The 14,862-nt window shown below is 44.4% G+C and overlaps 1 protein-coding gene across 3 annotated transcripts in view; it reads left to right on the top strand.

Moving 5' to 3' along the window:
- The window catches only part of sorcs1 (sortilin-related VPS10 domain containing receptor 1), a 273,677-nt gene that overhangs the window by 169,935 nt on the left and 88,880 nt on the right, over positions 1–14,862 (top strand). For all 3 annotated transcript variants that reach the window (XM_034082138.2, XM_034082207.2, XM_034082291.2), the window contains exon 4: positions 10,111–10,269. In XM_034082138.2, coding sequence (XP_033938029.1) covers positions 10,111–10,269 — 159 coding nt within the window. The remainder of the gene's footprint in view (positions 1–10,110; positions 10,270–14,862) is intronic.

The raw sequence follows: 14,862 nt of genomic DNA on the forward strand, positions 1-14,862 counted from the left end.
AAGATATATCATATTTTAATACTAAAACCTCCCTGCAGTTTATATACAATTTATCATTTATTTTAAAGACAGTTATCTTATTGATTGAGTATAATTAGAAATATCCATAATATGTCACTTAGTCAGATGTCATCAGTTTACTACATGATAGCAAAGGGGTCCTTTAAGGGAAATGGTTGGGAAATAAATCCTTCCGGATGACTGCGTTCATCAGAAAAACAACTTTTTAGATTTCTATCATATCAGCTAATGGATCACTTTAAACTGTAATTCAGCTAAGATTTGTTGTCATCTGAACAGATGTACTGCATTTTCAATGACTACAAATCAGGAGAGATATTACCCCTCAAGACTAAAGGAATGAACATTGCAGTTTATTTATGTAAAATAAAATAATACATTTGTTGGAACTTTGAACAGAGTCTAACACAAAATGCTGCATCAGCCAGCTAACAGCAACATTCTGGAGTTCCTGATGAAACAGGTCAAGAGTAATGAAGGCACATGCTTACACACCTGCAGCAATACCACCTGGTGCAATAATTACATAAAGATATCAACACATGCTTTAACTTCACATTGTGGAGGGGCAAAGCAGGGAAATTGTACTTAGAATGTCCAGCAGCTTTTTAAGGACACACTGCATGCCAAATGAATCACAGTGAATCAGACATGCTTTGCTGGCCGGAACAGTGCGCTCACAGCGGTGGTCGCGCAATCGAGGACAAGCTAACATATGATGGTTCCGTTCGAGGTGGTGGTGTAGGGGGGGCGGGGGGGGTTGGTGGTGCTTAGAGGGGGGGACAACATCTGTCAGCCCTGAGGCACAGTCTCCAAATGGCTATGCAATGAGCAGAGAGGGAAGAAGACACAGCGGCAGAGGAGGAGAGACAGGCCGATAGACACACATACAGATGGACAGAGAGATGGGGGGGGGAGACGGAGACGGGATGACAGAGTGTGAGACACGGAGATGGAAGAGGGAACAGGGGTTGTAAAGAACATGGGATGGGTAACTCTAGGTGAGCAGTGGGATTCCATCGTTATTCTTTTACGCCTTTACGGGACATAACCCACTTTCTCAGCAGGAGTGAAAGCTAAACAATTCAATGCACCTGCCAGGATAAGGGACCTGGTTTCCCCCTCTTAAAGTATTGCTAACATAAAGTCTAAATACATCCACACAATGGCATATGCTGGTATGTGATTTATTTATGGCCACTGTAAATAATTCATTATTTCCATAGCTCAAAGCGGATAAAGATGTCTAAAGTGGGAAGCTGCCGGTTAATTATCTAAATGTTTGTCTTGTTTTTGTTCATTCACGAGTAAAGGATCTGTAAATCTGCATTACTCATACACGCCTTCAAACTTATGTACAGCCATAAGGGGCAGCTGTAGCTGAGATGGAAACCCAATTATCCTGGAAGACGGAAACTGACATGTTACTGTTTGTCAGGTCTGGCAGGGCTTTGCGTTAGCTAAAATGTCAGGCAGCATTCAATTAGCCGGGGCTTAAATGCCTCCGATCAAGAGACAGTAGTTGAGTTTGATAAGTCGGATCAAACAGTTGAAAGCACCTGGTCGATGCAGCGGGCAGAAGAGAAGTCATAATTATGAAAATGTGTATCAACTATCTTTACTTTCATGTCCTTCACTTGGAGTCACGTAGCATCGATGGACTTTGATAGGTAGCATTTGTCATGAATATTAATGGGGAGATTAGATTTTATACGTGCTGTCAATGCAGAAACTGTACATGGATATGCATGGATACCCTCGCAATTAACTCTTAAGTTATACTACCAGTCTACCCTTATGACTGTTAGCATTAGCTACGTTTAAACAATTTTATCTAGTGGCAGCTGACAGTAGATACAAGTAGTGGTATTAAACTAATACATCAGTGACATAAACATAAACATCATACAATGAGGTCTTCACCAGTGTATTTGACATCAGAAGGTATTAACTGTACTGCACACGTCCTAAGTCCTAAATTGCACTTACTTTTACTGAGTCTCACCTTAAAGTGCATATATATTTTTCCTGATAGAACTTCTCATCAGCATTGCTGCACACTTCCAACAGATCTGGTCTGCAAAGAATAATCAGATCTGAGGATGTCATCTATAGGTATCAGCTGAAGGACATTGTTTATCACTTCTCTTATTATCACTTCAAGGCTTTCCAGTACAGTTTGATTGTCTGCACACAAAGCTGCTGCAGATATGTCGTTGACTATGCAGGTGCCCAAGTACATGTATTTGGGCTACCATTACACGCATTTCAATAAAGAGGGAATCATTTTTTTTTATAAAATAATGTTTATCGACATATGCCATGTCAGAGATGTGAATAGTCTTTGGCAATCGGACCCTATCATGGTAACGTATATCTTATGAGTGATGTAGGAAGCAACGTTATTCATTGTATTTCCTACTCACAAGTGCAAATGATATATCGCTTACATTGCACTCGCCATCGCGCTCACATTAACAAGTTCTGGATTGTAGAATAATTGGAAGAAGAGGTTTTTAAATAACTGCATTTGTTGAGGATGGGAGTTCTGAAGAGCTCCACCGGGGCAATGGATCTGTTGGCTAGAGGTCAATGTTGCGTGAAAAGACAGCTCACAGCAGGAGAGAGAAATACAGATTTAAAGTTTGATTGCAGCACAGTGATTTGTGGTGAAATATTGTTGGTTCACCTGTTTAGCCCGGATGCCCCCGGCTGGGGAAGCAAACCCAGACATCACACGACGTAGCTTTACGGAACAAAAACGGCAAATAGTCTAACCTTTGCTGTTTTTCTGATCAAAAGTTGTGTTCAATGGCATTAAAACGATAAAAATGCTGCTGAAGGTTAATCCATAGGTTTATCCAATGTGTCTGTGTCACTTTGAAATGATTACTGATAATCCATCGTCATATTTATGGAAAAAACTGAGTTTTCATATCTGCTATGATAGCTATAGCAGCTTCCGGTTTTGGGCATTCTGGCTGCGCATCACTCTATTCACCAATGGGTAAAGTTTAGATGGATTTTAGGAACTTCCCCTCGATTCTACTGGCTCTAACGGTTAAAAGGAGGTGTCAATCATCAAAATCGGCCGATGGGTTCCAGAGATATGGAAAATGCACCCAAATGAGCCCAGAAGTGGGTTTTTTGCTAAACCTCTCTAAAAAGCTCAATTGTCACTTGTTTTGCATCAATCTTGATACAGGGTACTTATTATATATTATAGTTTGGATTCATAAAGCTTTAGTCTACTATCCCATCATTTAAGGGTTATTTTCACTATAAGTAATGGTTTGTTTTTTTGACGGAAACTATAATTTACATTGTTTTACTATGTTCAATCTGAATTTACTTTAAAATAAAAAAAGTCTATATTGATTCTGACTTTTTTACATCCAACTCACAGGTTTATCATTGCTTTGAGAGAAAAGATTATTAATTTTCCCCTTTTAGAAGTGAAGTTATAGTTAGTTGTTCTGGGAATGTTATTTTCGAGCCTGAGACCTGAAAAACAGGCTCATGGCTTAACAGGTTAACTAAAGGATTGGATGCCCATAATCAACTGATCAGAAGCATTTAAAAGAGTGAAACACGGTATTGAGACTTAATAAAAGTAGTCTCGCTGATTGAACGCACGCAGAGCTTTATCAGAGCTTCGATGTCTACAAAAAAAGCTTGCAGATAACACAACACCTGTGATTGGGCAGCATTTCTCCCATTCTTTTTAAGGCACAGTAATGTAATTTTAGGCAAAGCCTCTGCAAACGTAATGTTTATTAGAATCACTGCTCTCCATCCCATTTTATAAAAAAAAAGTTTCACACACCAATTGCATCTTAATCTTCTCATATTACATTTGAGACAAGACAAATGTTCCTACCTTCACTCCAAATCACAAAGAAATAATAAAATAAAAAAACAAATAACTGTTGGGAATAATGGTTTTGATCGAGTACACACAGTTTGGCATTGCAGTGGTTTCTTGGTGAACTTATTTTTAGTTTTCTCTGGGTTCTTGGCGAATGGGTTGGCAGTGACACCGGGAGATGTTGAGACCTTTAGCCGCTGCTGCTCATGTTTCTACTGACATTTATCAACCTCCTGTGAGTACTTAACTCTCTCCTGGCTAGACCTGCTCACCTTTTACTGCCCTTTAGCTTCAATTGCAAGACTCAAAACCAGTGGATTCAGGATACAACTTCAACAAACTCTTTGACGATGAGCGGTAATTGCATCGCCGCCAGTTCATAATTGCAATAGTGGACAAAGTATTTACAGCTTTTACTGAAGTAATTTCATAATACCAAAGTGTAGAAATAACACTGTTCACGTGTACCATTAGCTAGTGCATGCATACCATTAGAACGTCAACTCACCATAAAACACTTACTAATGTCCTATTCAGCATAACCATAATCAACAACGTCTAGGCCATCGGTCCTTACCCCAAGTGAAGGAGTTCAAGTATCTCTCCGTCTTGTTCAAGAATCAGGGTACAATAATAATCCTTATATTTATTATAGCGCTTTATCAAAGACTCTCAAAGCGCTTTACAAATACAGATCATACATGTAATGGTCATCTACTGTGGACAATACCCACAGGAGCAAATTCGGGTGAAGTGTCTTGCCCAAGGACATAAAGGCCTGACGCAGTGGGGCGGGAGCGGGTTTCGAACTGGAGTTCCCCAACGCCCCCTTGATCTGATGATCAAACGCACAGACCACTGCGCCACCCGTCCCTACAATGGAGCATAAGGTGGGCAGTGGGAGGGAGACTGCAATCGCTGTGATGAAATGAGAACTAGCCCGAAGGCAAATCTACCGGTCCACCTTCACTCCTAATCTCACCTATGGTAATTAAGGATAGGTAATGACAAATAACAGGTTTTTCTCTGGAGGGTGGCTAGCATCTCCCTGGGGATGAGGTGAGAAGTTCCACCATTCCTTAGGGACTCAGAGTACAGTTGCTGCTACATTGCTAACCCAATTTAGGTGGTTCTGGCACCTAGTAAGGATGCAACCTGGTCGCTTTCATAGGGAGGTGTTCCAGGTGCGTCTAGCTGCAGGACTGTGGGGCAGATACAGGACCAGGTGGAGGGATTATATCTCAACACTGGCCTGGGAGCATTAGAATCCGCAGTCAGAGCTGGTTAATGTGGCCAGGGAAAGGGAAGTTTGGGGCACTCGACTGGAACTTATACCTCTGTGACCCGACCACGGATAAGCGGGAGAATATGGATGGATGGATGGGCGCATGGAGGCCATTGGCTAAGAATTGTCCCTCAATAAACTCCAAATGATGCCTTTCTGTTTTAACTTACTTCTCTAAGAACAACCCAGAGTCTGATCTTTATTTCCCCTCAGCCTCTGCTGGTATGTCTGTGGGATAATCCACTGTTGCCTTTATAGTTTGAAGGATTATTTATAAAAAAAAATAACCCTTAATCCCATTACATAAATAGTTTGGCAAATTGATCAGTCTTTTATTTCATTGTATCCCCCTACCTTATCTGTCACTGGCTCTTTGAGAAACATTCAACTTGAAACATTGGATCAGAGAATAGAGGCAACATGTCATAATGGCTGTAAAAAGTGTTGGAACATACTGTACACTTGCATGCTTCAACAGGAGTTCTAAAACGAACAGTTGCTGACAAACATGGAGAAAGTGCTACTCAGATTATAGGATAAACTGGCCCTGACCCTCCAAGTTTTCATTCAGCTGGCAAATAAATATTTTAAATACAAAACAGCACTGACTCGTGCTCATTCTATCAATCCCAGTTCAAAACTGTAACCTCAGTCAAATTAATCAAATGAGCTAAAACCAGTTTATGAACTTGTATTAAATAATTCCCAACTAAGTAGTTCTCATGGAGAAGCGAGAAAATTGACCTCCCAAGAGAGTTTAAATCTCAACTATTTTAATTGGTCCACTTTGTATAGCCTTTTCCAATCTGAACACTCATAAAGTCTAACAACATAAACAAATTAATGTATTGCACGGTGGGAATTCAGGCATAGATTTAGAGGAGTCAGAATCCAATTACTGTGTGACTGTGTGAGATGGAAGGTATGAGGCTAATTTCATTAATATTCTATCTTGGACTATTTACGGTACTGCATTGGCGGAATGAACTCAAGTATTCCTTACACATATCTAAACTGTCCTCCAGCTGGCACGTATACGCTTCATTAACCTTTGTCATTTTCAACCTTTTTGGCCTCATAATTTAAAGTTTCACACACACACACACACACACACACACACACACACACACACACACACACACACACACACGCAGTTTCACTGGCTTACATGTTACTTTACTACTTTAATTGTGCAAGTGTGGATTCTTTACTTATTCAGTGCTGATGAGAAAAGTGTTATTGATAGGACTGCTATATTTCGAGGAAGCACTTAGATGACTGATCTTAACCACATTGTTATACTCAGGCCATTTTTGATTTTGCTTTGGGAGGAAACTAAAACTGAAAAAAAAAAAAACAGTTACAAAACATGATTAACAAATTACATTTAAACTTAAATAGCTTCTGCACCATATTTTCCTGGAACTGAAAAAGATTATGCTACAGGAATCCGTTCCATATTGTAGCATTTGATCTTGAAAAGATTTAATAAAAGGTATATACATAGAAAAAGCATACATTTTGCTTCAGAATGTAGCAATCTCCATATTTAGTCACCATGGTGTATGAATCTTTATATTTCAATGTATTTAAGTGGTATACAGATTTCTGTATTAGGCCAAATAATATCATACTGTGCGTCTGTAACCCACCAGTGACCAACACAAACATCAGTACATTTTAAGTTGTCTACTATTCCAGCTGAGTTCCAGGGAGTGAGCACAACGTTAATTGGGATTTGTAGTTCAGACAGCGTTTGAGTGCATTTGATTGGATTGGTCAGCATGGGGCTCACGCATGTGGCATTGTATCTGCCTTTTGTGATTGATGAACTGCTATTTGTAGTAACTGCCATTACCCAAGTGAGTGCTGACAAATGACTCACTAGCATGAGATAGCAGAAACACTTTGCTGTATGCTGCCATACTGAGCAGGATATTGACTGTGAGAGGAGTGTGTATTATTTTTCTCACGGCTGTCTGATGATATAATAGGCTCACAGAGGTTGTCATGCCAAAGGCCATCTCGATAGCGCATGTAAGCCTCTGTGTAGCGACTGAACTCCAGCACTAGCTCTTGTAGTGGCCTGTAATTGCTACATGTATTGCACTGACTGGAAACCACTAGACACCAGTAGGAACCATCACTAACTAAGTCTAAAGGCCTTGAAACACCAAGCCGATTTCGGCCGTTGATAGATGTCTGGCGGCCGATGAGCGTCCTATCGCCTTACTCAGATTGGTTTCATCCGACCTGGACGCAAGAATTATACGATTATAAGTCGCTATGTGAAACAGTATGTGAAACAGTATGTGATGGACGAGAGTGAAAATGGAACGCACACGCTATTTGTTGTTTGTATGTGTCATGCAGTCTGTCTTCCGGTTGCCTCTTTTGAATGACGAATACACACTACCGCCGCCTGCTGGTAAGGAGAGTTATTGCCACTCACGCATGCGCAGTGCGTACGTGCTACTTGGCCGTCGGCTGAAATCTTTGCGGTGTGTTCCAGTGCGACTTTTTGGCCAAGACGCAGGCGACACATCAGTCGGGTCTGTCAGGACGTGTTCTTCGGTGTCAGTTTGGTGTGGCAGGGCCTTAAATACCATGACACACCATGACACATGTTCTGCACTCATTTGCTCTAGGTGTGGCAAAAAACGGAGGGAAGAAATGTTGTCGAACCATGCGTCCGTTCGTTGAAGTTACACAGGAGTGAAAGATAGTGGAAAGGTTCATCACTGTAGGAACGAATAATACTTCCATATGAGCATATGCCTTGTGTAGTGCACATTATACAGAGGGAGATCACAGCGGCTCTCTAACAAACTCATTATTTTGTTATTGTTTTTTATTTAAGGCCCCCTGGGGCAGAACATGACATGTTTTGAGTTTAAATCTGATTGCCTTGAGGTTTAAATTGAAAAAGAACTCCAAAAGACAAAAAACTCCCAAAAGAAAAATTAAATCTGACTATTAGCAAACTAGACAATGCCATAGTAGAACTCCAATCACAAGGTGGACACGCTCTAAAGCGTACTCTGTATCGTTCATTTGACTCTAAATTGGACCATAATGTACAAAATGACCATTGTGCCATTTTTAAGAAGACTCTTAGACTCTATTGAGACCATAAACTTATCAGGAAAAAGTTTACTGAGGTATACAATCTAGCAGAGGTGGGAGTAAGTCCTACATGTGCAAGTCATGAGCAAGTCTCAAGTCTTGACCTACAAGTATCAAGCAAGTCCCAAGTCACTGTGGTGAGAGTCAAGCAAGTCAAGTCATTGCTCAGGTCAAGCGAGTCAAGTCAAGTCATACGAAATGCTGGTGAATAAGCTCAGTTTCCACATTTAAATCAGTTAAAAGACAGTGGTTATGAAAATGGATTTAACCCACACTATGATCTTCATTACATACACAGTTAATCATTTGAAATCTAATTTAGAACAATGACAATCATATTAGATTCATATTAACCCTAGAACTGCAGACAATATAGCAGAATTCCAGAAATCATATATGGCATTTGCCATTACACATATTTAATTTAAATGTCTGTTAACACTAGAACCGCCAACAGCATCAGCGCCTACATAGATATCATTTTCAAATCATTTAATTTGTTCCTCTTCATAATTTCCTTATAAACTGAGTGTCTCTCTCTCTCTCTCTCTCTCTCTCTCTCTCTCTCTCTCTCTCTCTCTCTCTCTCTCTCTCTCTCTCTCTCTCTCTCTCTCTGTCTTTTCAGAGATATAGGGCAGCTTGTGTGTGCAAAATACTCCTTTCTCTAGTCTTGACTATGGTGGCAAAACAGTCACAGAATCATTTAAATAGAGAATGTAGTGAGATAATAACCCTGAAATATTAAAAGTGGTGGGGTGGGCCGAACAACGCCACTGGCTGTGGAAATTACACCCCTGGAGTGTGACTAACAATAAAAGATGCTGACCGGGCCTTTGTCTGTTATGAGCTGATTGCTAAACATCTATATGTTGCACCTTAGTCATCATGCATTTTTAATGGGGGTTACACCGTGGGGGAATGTTGGTTATAGACTTTACTCAGGAGCACATTTCCACAAGCATCTCTGCTACTGTACATTCTCCTATTGACAAGGTCCACTGATTCAATTATGTCCGCATCGGATATTACCTGGAGATTTCTATTTGAAATTGTGATTTTTCTTCTGTAGACCGTGCGAGAATTGCACGAGAATTTGGCAAATATGTGGGACCTCTAACAAAAGAAAGAAGCTCATGGGAAATTAGTGCTTGCTAGGCCTGATTGAGCATTGGCAGAGAGAGAATGGAGAGAGAGAAACAGCAAAAATGTGAATGATGAGGGGCCCACACAGAATAAAAAACGCGCACACACATTTGCTACATGATTTACCACACTGATTATATCATCAAGCCTAACAGAAACAACTTATTATTTTATCTATGGCATCATCAGTTGAAGTCTTACTGTCAATGACATGTTACCCAGATGCTTATAAGCTGCCTCAGTTGCAATAATACGCTTTACATTACAAATATAATCAGCCTCTCTGTATTTTTATTTTTTTACGACCGACTTTGCTTCGGTTAAAGAGCACATTGTGCTCATTTTCAGGTTCAATATTGTATTTAGTGCGTCTCCTGTGACATGTTTCCATGCTTTAATGTTCAAAAACGTTTTTATTTTCCTCATACTGCTTGTTGTGATTGGTCAACCGCTTAGAGATGTCCTGCCCCTAAGCCTATCATGAACAATGTGTTGTGGGGGTAGGTGTGTGTGGGAGAGAAACTGCCTTGGAAGAAACTTTGGGATGTTAGCCTTAGCATGCACTAAACCCAATGTAACACACTGCATGAGTGGGAAAAGAAAAAAAAGAAGAATAAAAGTGCCTCTTTATTACTGAAAACTAATCTGTCCTTCTTCTTCTCTTCAGATCATGCTGCTGACTGATCCAGAAGTGGAGAGCAGTCTGCTGATCAGCTCTGATGAAGGAGCGACCTACCAGAAGTACCGCCTCAACTTCTACATCCTCAGCCTGCTCTTCCACCCTGAGCAGGAGGACTGGATCCTGGCTTACAGCCACGATCAAAAGGTTAGAGGTGTATTATGTAAGACAACAGAACATTGTAGCCTAAGAACAGAAGAAACCAAGATATTTAGCTTTAGTGTCCTCTTCTCAGATATATATATATATATATATATTTTTATTATTTATTCTTTCATTAAACAAATTAGGCTGTAGGCGTATAGTTTCACACTTAAAGTATTACTACAGAACAGTAATCCTGCTAGTATTCCCCAATTCAGAAAAATAACAGCAATCTGATTGTTATCGTTTTTTGTAACTGTGGGGGAATACAGTTACGTTTTTTTCCATCCTGATTACGTAATCCCGTTAGATGTAAATGTTACATGTCCATTTCTCCCAAAGCCTGTTGAAAGGGATCATAAGGAGCTGAGTGTTGATTCAGATGCAAAGCACTCAAAGCACAGTCAGTTCATGAAGTCCATTTTGGAGAGAGTTGGAAACACATGGATTGTATAATTCATGTTGAAAAAAAAGATTACTGATACAGTTCTCATTGATAACACTCCGTTCGATGTCTCACTATGGGATGCGCCTCATCGCGGAGCAAACAGAAGCATCAATCTCATTACGCCAATCCTGATTGGCTGGTTATCTTGACGTCAGCATCAGAGAATCCACCCCCTATAAGTAGCTTGTGCTACGTCGCATGCATCATTCAAACACCTCTTCTCGCTTCAGAGCACATCTCGATGGTAGCCGGGCTAGCATAACAGTCCACAGACTGAACCCAAAGCTAACTTTCGGTCGACGGGCGCTCGCCGGCTACTCTTCTGCTTTGCAAGAAGACTGTTAATGCTAACACACCAGTTAGTATTATAATCGACCTCGCCGTTTCTTTCCTCGGAAATTAAGGTAATGTTTTGATTTTTTTTTCAAGCTAACAACACACCTGTTGCTAGCTTGCTTTCCCTCGCTACCGACACCACGGTAGCGAGGACGAAAAGATTAAAAAATATTAACACACCAGTTACTATACTTTGAGAAAAAAAGATCTACACCGTTCTTTTTTTCTCCGGATACCTGTTACGAGCGGGTCCTCTTCACGCCACGCGGCGAACAAGATGGACGCCTCTCTCCCTCACACCAGAGGAGTCAGGAAGTCGGAGGCTCGGCTCTGCGGCTGCGGGTTGAAAATATCAGGCACAGACTCACACCAGGTCTGCTCGTCCTGCCTCGGGCTGGAACACGCCCAGGAGGCTATTGACAACCCTGGCTCGTGCGGGCATTGTGCCCGCTTCACCGTAAAGAGCCTCCGCCGACGGTTAGCATGTCAAGCTAGCTTGTCAGGACAGGACCCCCTCATGTCCGTTGATTTGCCGGCTGGCAATCAAGACGCGGGGGCTTCCGTTGCAGAGATTGAGCCCCGCACTGTGTCGGTCTGGGGCTCATCAACAGCGGCAGCTGCAGAACCGGAGTCCCGCGCCGTGTCAGACTGGGACCCGGTGGCGGCAAGAGACGCGGGAACGGAGCCCCACGGTTTACCAAGCTGGACCTCACCATGGTTTCGCCCGTGGAGGATGTCCTGGAATTGGATTATATGGAGGACGAAGAGGGTGCCTCTGAGTTCCTCCTGTCTGATTCGGATGAGCAAGAAGACGATATCTTCATGTCATCGGCTCAGGCCGCAAAGCCGGGAGCGATGGCTGCTCTCCCGGGCGATAGCACACCAGCTTCGCCCTGTCTGAGCATGGACCTGCAGGCCGTGTGTCAGCGTGCCGCGTCCAGACTAGACATCCCGTGGCCCGAAATGGCCAAGGAGACCTCCAGGTCCCGTTACGAGGGGAAACATTTTCCTCAAGCAACGAGGACAAAGAGGCAACTCCTTCCGGTCTTCCCGGAGATGTTGGATGAGGTGTCCGTCTCGTGGAGAGACCAGCCTTTTAGCAACACGGCCCCAATCCAGGGTGCCTCCTCCCTAGACTGTGACGGTATGGAGAGGCTCGGCCTGCTCCGCATACCGCCCATGCCCACCTCCTACCGAGGCTGGTCCCGTCACCAAGCAGGAACCCCACACTGCCAGCGAAGGCGGACCGATTCCAGTCGACCATGACTGAACGGTCCTACCGAGCCGCAGCATTGTCCACCAGGGCTTTGAACGTTTCCTCGCTGCTAACCGCATACCAAGCGGAGCTCTGTGAGGATGTGTCAAGTAATCATGGACCGGCCGTTCTGGACGAAATGGCCGCGATCACAGACATTTGTCTTCGTGTTCAACGCTGCGCCGTCCAGGCCGTGGCCTGGACGGCGCAGCGTTGAACACGAAGACAAATGTCTGGCAAGGCAATGGGGATCATGGTGGTGCAGGAAAGAGCTAGATGGCTCAACCTCACCAACCTCCCAGACCGGGAAAAGGAGGATGTGCTAGACATGCCCATCGTTCCCGAGGGGATTTTCGGCTCCGCTCTCGCCTCCATGCAGAGGAGATGCGAGTCGAAAAAGAAGGAGGACGAGGCCCTCCACCTCTGCCTCCCTCGAAGGGTCCAGCCGCTGCCTTCACAGCAGCAGTCCTTCACCCAAGCTGCCTCAAACCCTGCTCGGTTCAAAGTACCGAAACAGCAGAGGTCGCAGTCCGCCCGAGTCCCCAGCCCAGGTTGGAGACAAGGGCGAGTTAGCCTAGAAAATCTCCGGTTCCGGCTGCAGCCCAGACGCAGCCAACCCAGAATGTCGGCCAGCAGTCGAGGAAGAAGAAGCGGGCGGCCTGACAGCCCCCCCTTCTCCCCTCTGTGACAGAGCTGGAAGTCCACGGTTCCCCAGCTCTAGATGTGTTCCTGCTGCCTCGAGAGATGCCTCAACACAATCCTCAAGTCTGCAAAAACACATGTCACAATATTGTTGTTGTTTCTCACATAAACCATTTTCCGCTGACGCATCCAGGCTTCAGGCCAAGGGCGCAGCTCAAAAAAATGAAAAGAGAAACAATAAAAACAATAAACAGTCCGTCAACTGTTCCCCTTCTGAGAGCAGCTACGGCCTCTCTCGAAAGGCGGATAATAGACGGGTCTGTGAAGGCACCACCGTCATGTGCATGCGCAGTGCCGGCTGGGGCTGTGAAGGCACCACCGTCACGCGCATGCGCAGTACCGGCTGGGGTTGTGAATGCACCACCGTCACGCGCATGCGCAGTATCGGTGGGGATTGTCGCGCGCCATGGCGTCATGGTTACTGTGAAAGGCGTAATAGGCGTAATAGCACTACGCCACTGGCCGCACCCAACTTTTCTAGTACAGGGCGTGCCTATGGGTGCTGTCCTTTCACGGAAGGTGGTCACCACGGACGCATGTCTGACAGGCTGGGGAGGTGTTTATGAAGGTCGTCCGGTGAGGGGTCTCTGGAGCAGAGACCTCTAGCGGTCTTTTAGCGGTGTTCCTCACTCTAAAACACTTTCTGCCTTTTCTCAGAGGACATCATGTCCTCGTGAGGACAGACAACACGACCACAATATCGTGTATAAACCGCCAAGGGGGTTTGCGTTCTCTCCAGTTACACATGCTGGCACGCAAACTGATCTTATGGAGCGGCAGACGTCTCCTCTCTCTGAGAGCGACACACGTACCAGGAGTGATGAACCTCGGGGCAGAGCTACTGTCCAGAGGTGCACCACTATATGCATTGCAGACTGGACTCTACATCCAAGGTATGTGAGTCAGCTGTGGGTGCGTTACGGCAGAGCCGGGGTAGATCTGTTCGCATCAAAAGAACATGCTCAATGTCAGCTGTTCTTTTCAATGCCCGATTGAAACGCACCGTTAGGCGTGGACGCGCTTGTGCACGATTGGCCTCCGGGCCTTCTGTATGCGTTCCCACCCCTGGCTCTGTTACCCTCAACTCTGGCCAGAGTGAAGGAACAACGCCACACACTTATCCTGATAGCTCCGCCCTGGCCCGCAATGTACGGGCTGGCGGAGATATATCAGCTGCTGGGCGGGCAGCCATGGCAGCACCCACTACGCAGGGACATACTGTCTCAGGCGGGGGGGGCGATCTTTCACCCACGCCCAGACCGCTGGGCACTATGGGCCTGGCCCGTGAGTGGTACAATCTGAATACAGTGGGGCTCCCTCAGAAGGTGATAAACACTATTCAGAGTGCGAGAGCTTCCTCCACCAGGTCTCTCTATGACTGTAAGTGGAGGGTGTTTGAGGAGTGGTGCCTTCAAAAAGGACACATCTCTTTTCAATGTCCTGTCGGGGTGATTCTATCATTTCTACAGGACTTGATCGATAAACACAGAGCTTTCTCTACCATCAAAGTGTACCTGGCTGCTATTGCTGCATGCCATGTGGGCTTTGAGGGTAAGACGGCTAGCCAACATCCTTTGGTCTGCCGTTTTATGAAAGGGGCTTGCAGGCTCCTCCCTGTCTCCAGGTCGCTGGTGCCCTTATGGGACTTGGCAGTGGTTTTAGATGGGCTCAACCTGACCCCATTTGAACCCCTGGAAGGAGCTGACATGAAGCACTTGTCACTCAAGACAGTGCTGTTACTGGCCCTGGCATCCGCCAAGCGGGTCAGTGACATTCATGCGCTATATGTACATCCTTCATGCACTCAGTTCACCTCAGAGCAAACGAGAGTGTTGTTGAAGCCCGACCCTGCCTT

The sequence above is a fragment of the Pseudochaenichthys georgianus genome, chromosome 1 (genome assembly GCF_902827115.2).
Source record: "Pseudochaenichthys georgianus chromosome 1, fPseGeo1.2, whole genome shotgun sequence".
In the NCBI taxonomy this organism is placed as follows: domain Eukaryota; kingdom Metazoa; phylum Chordata; class Actinopteri; order Perciformes; family Channichthyidae; genus Pseudochaenichthys; species Pseudochaenichthys georgianus.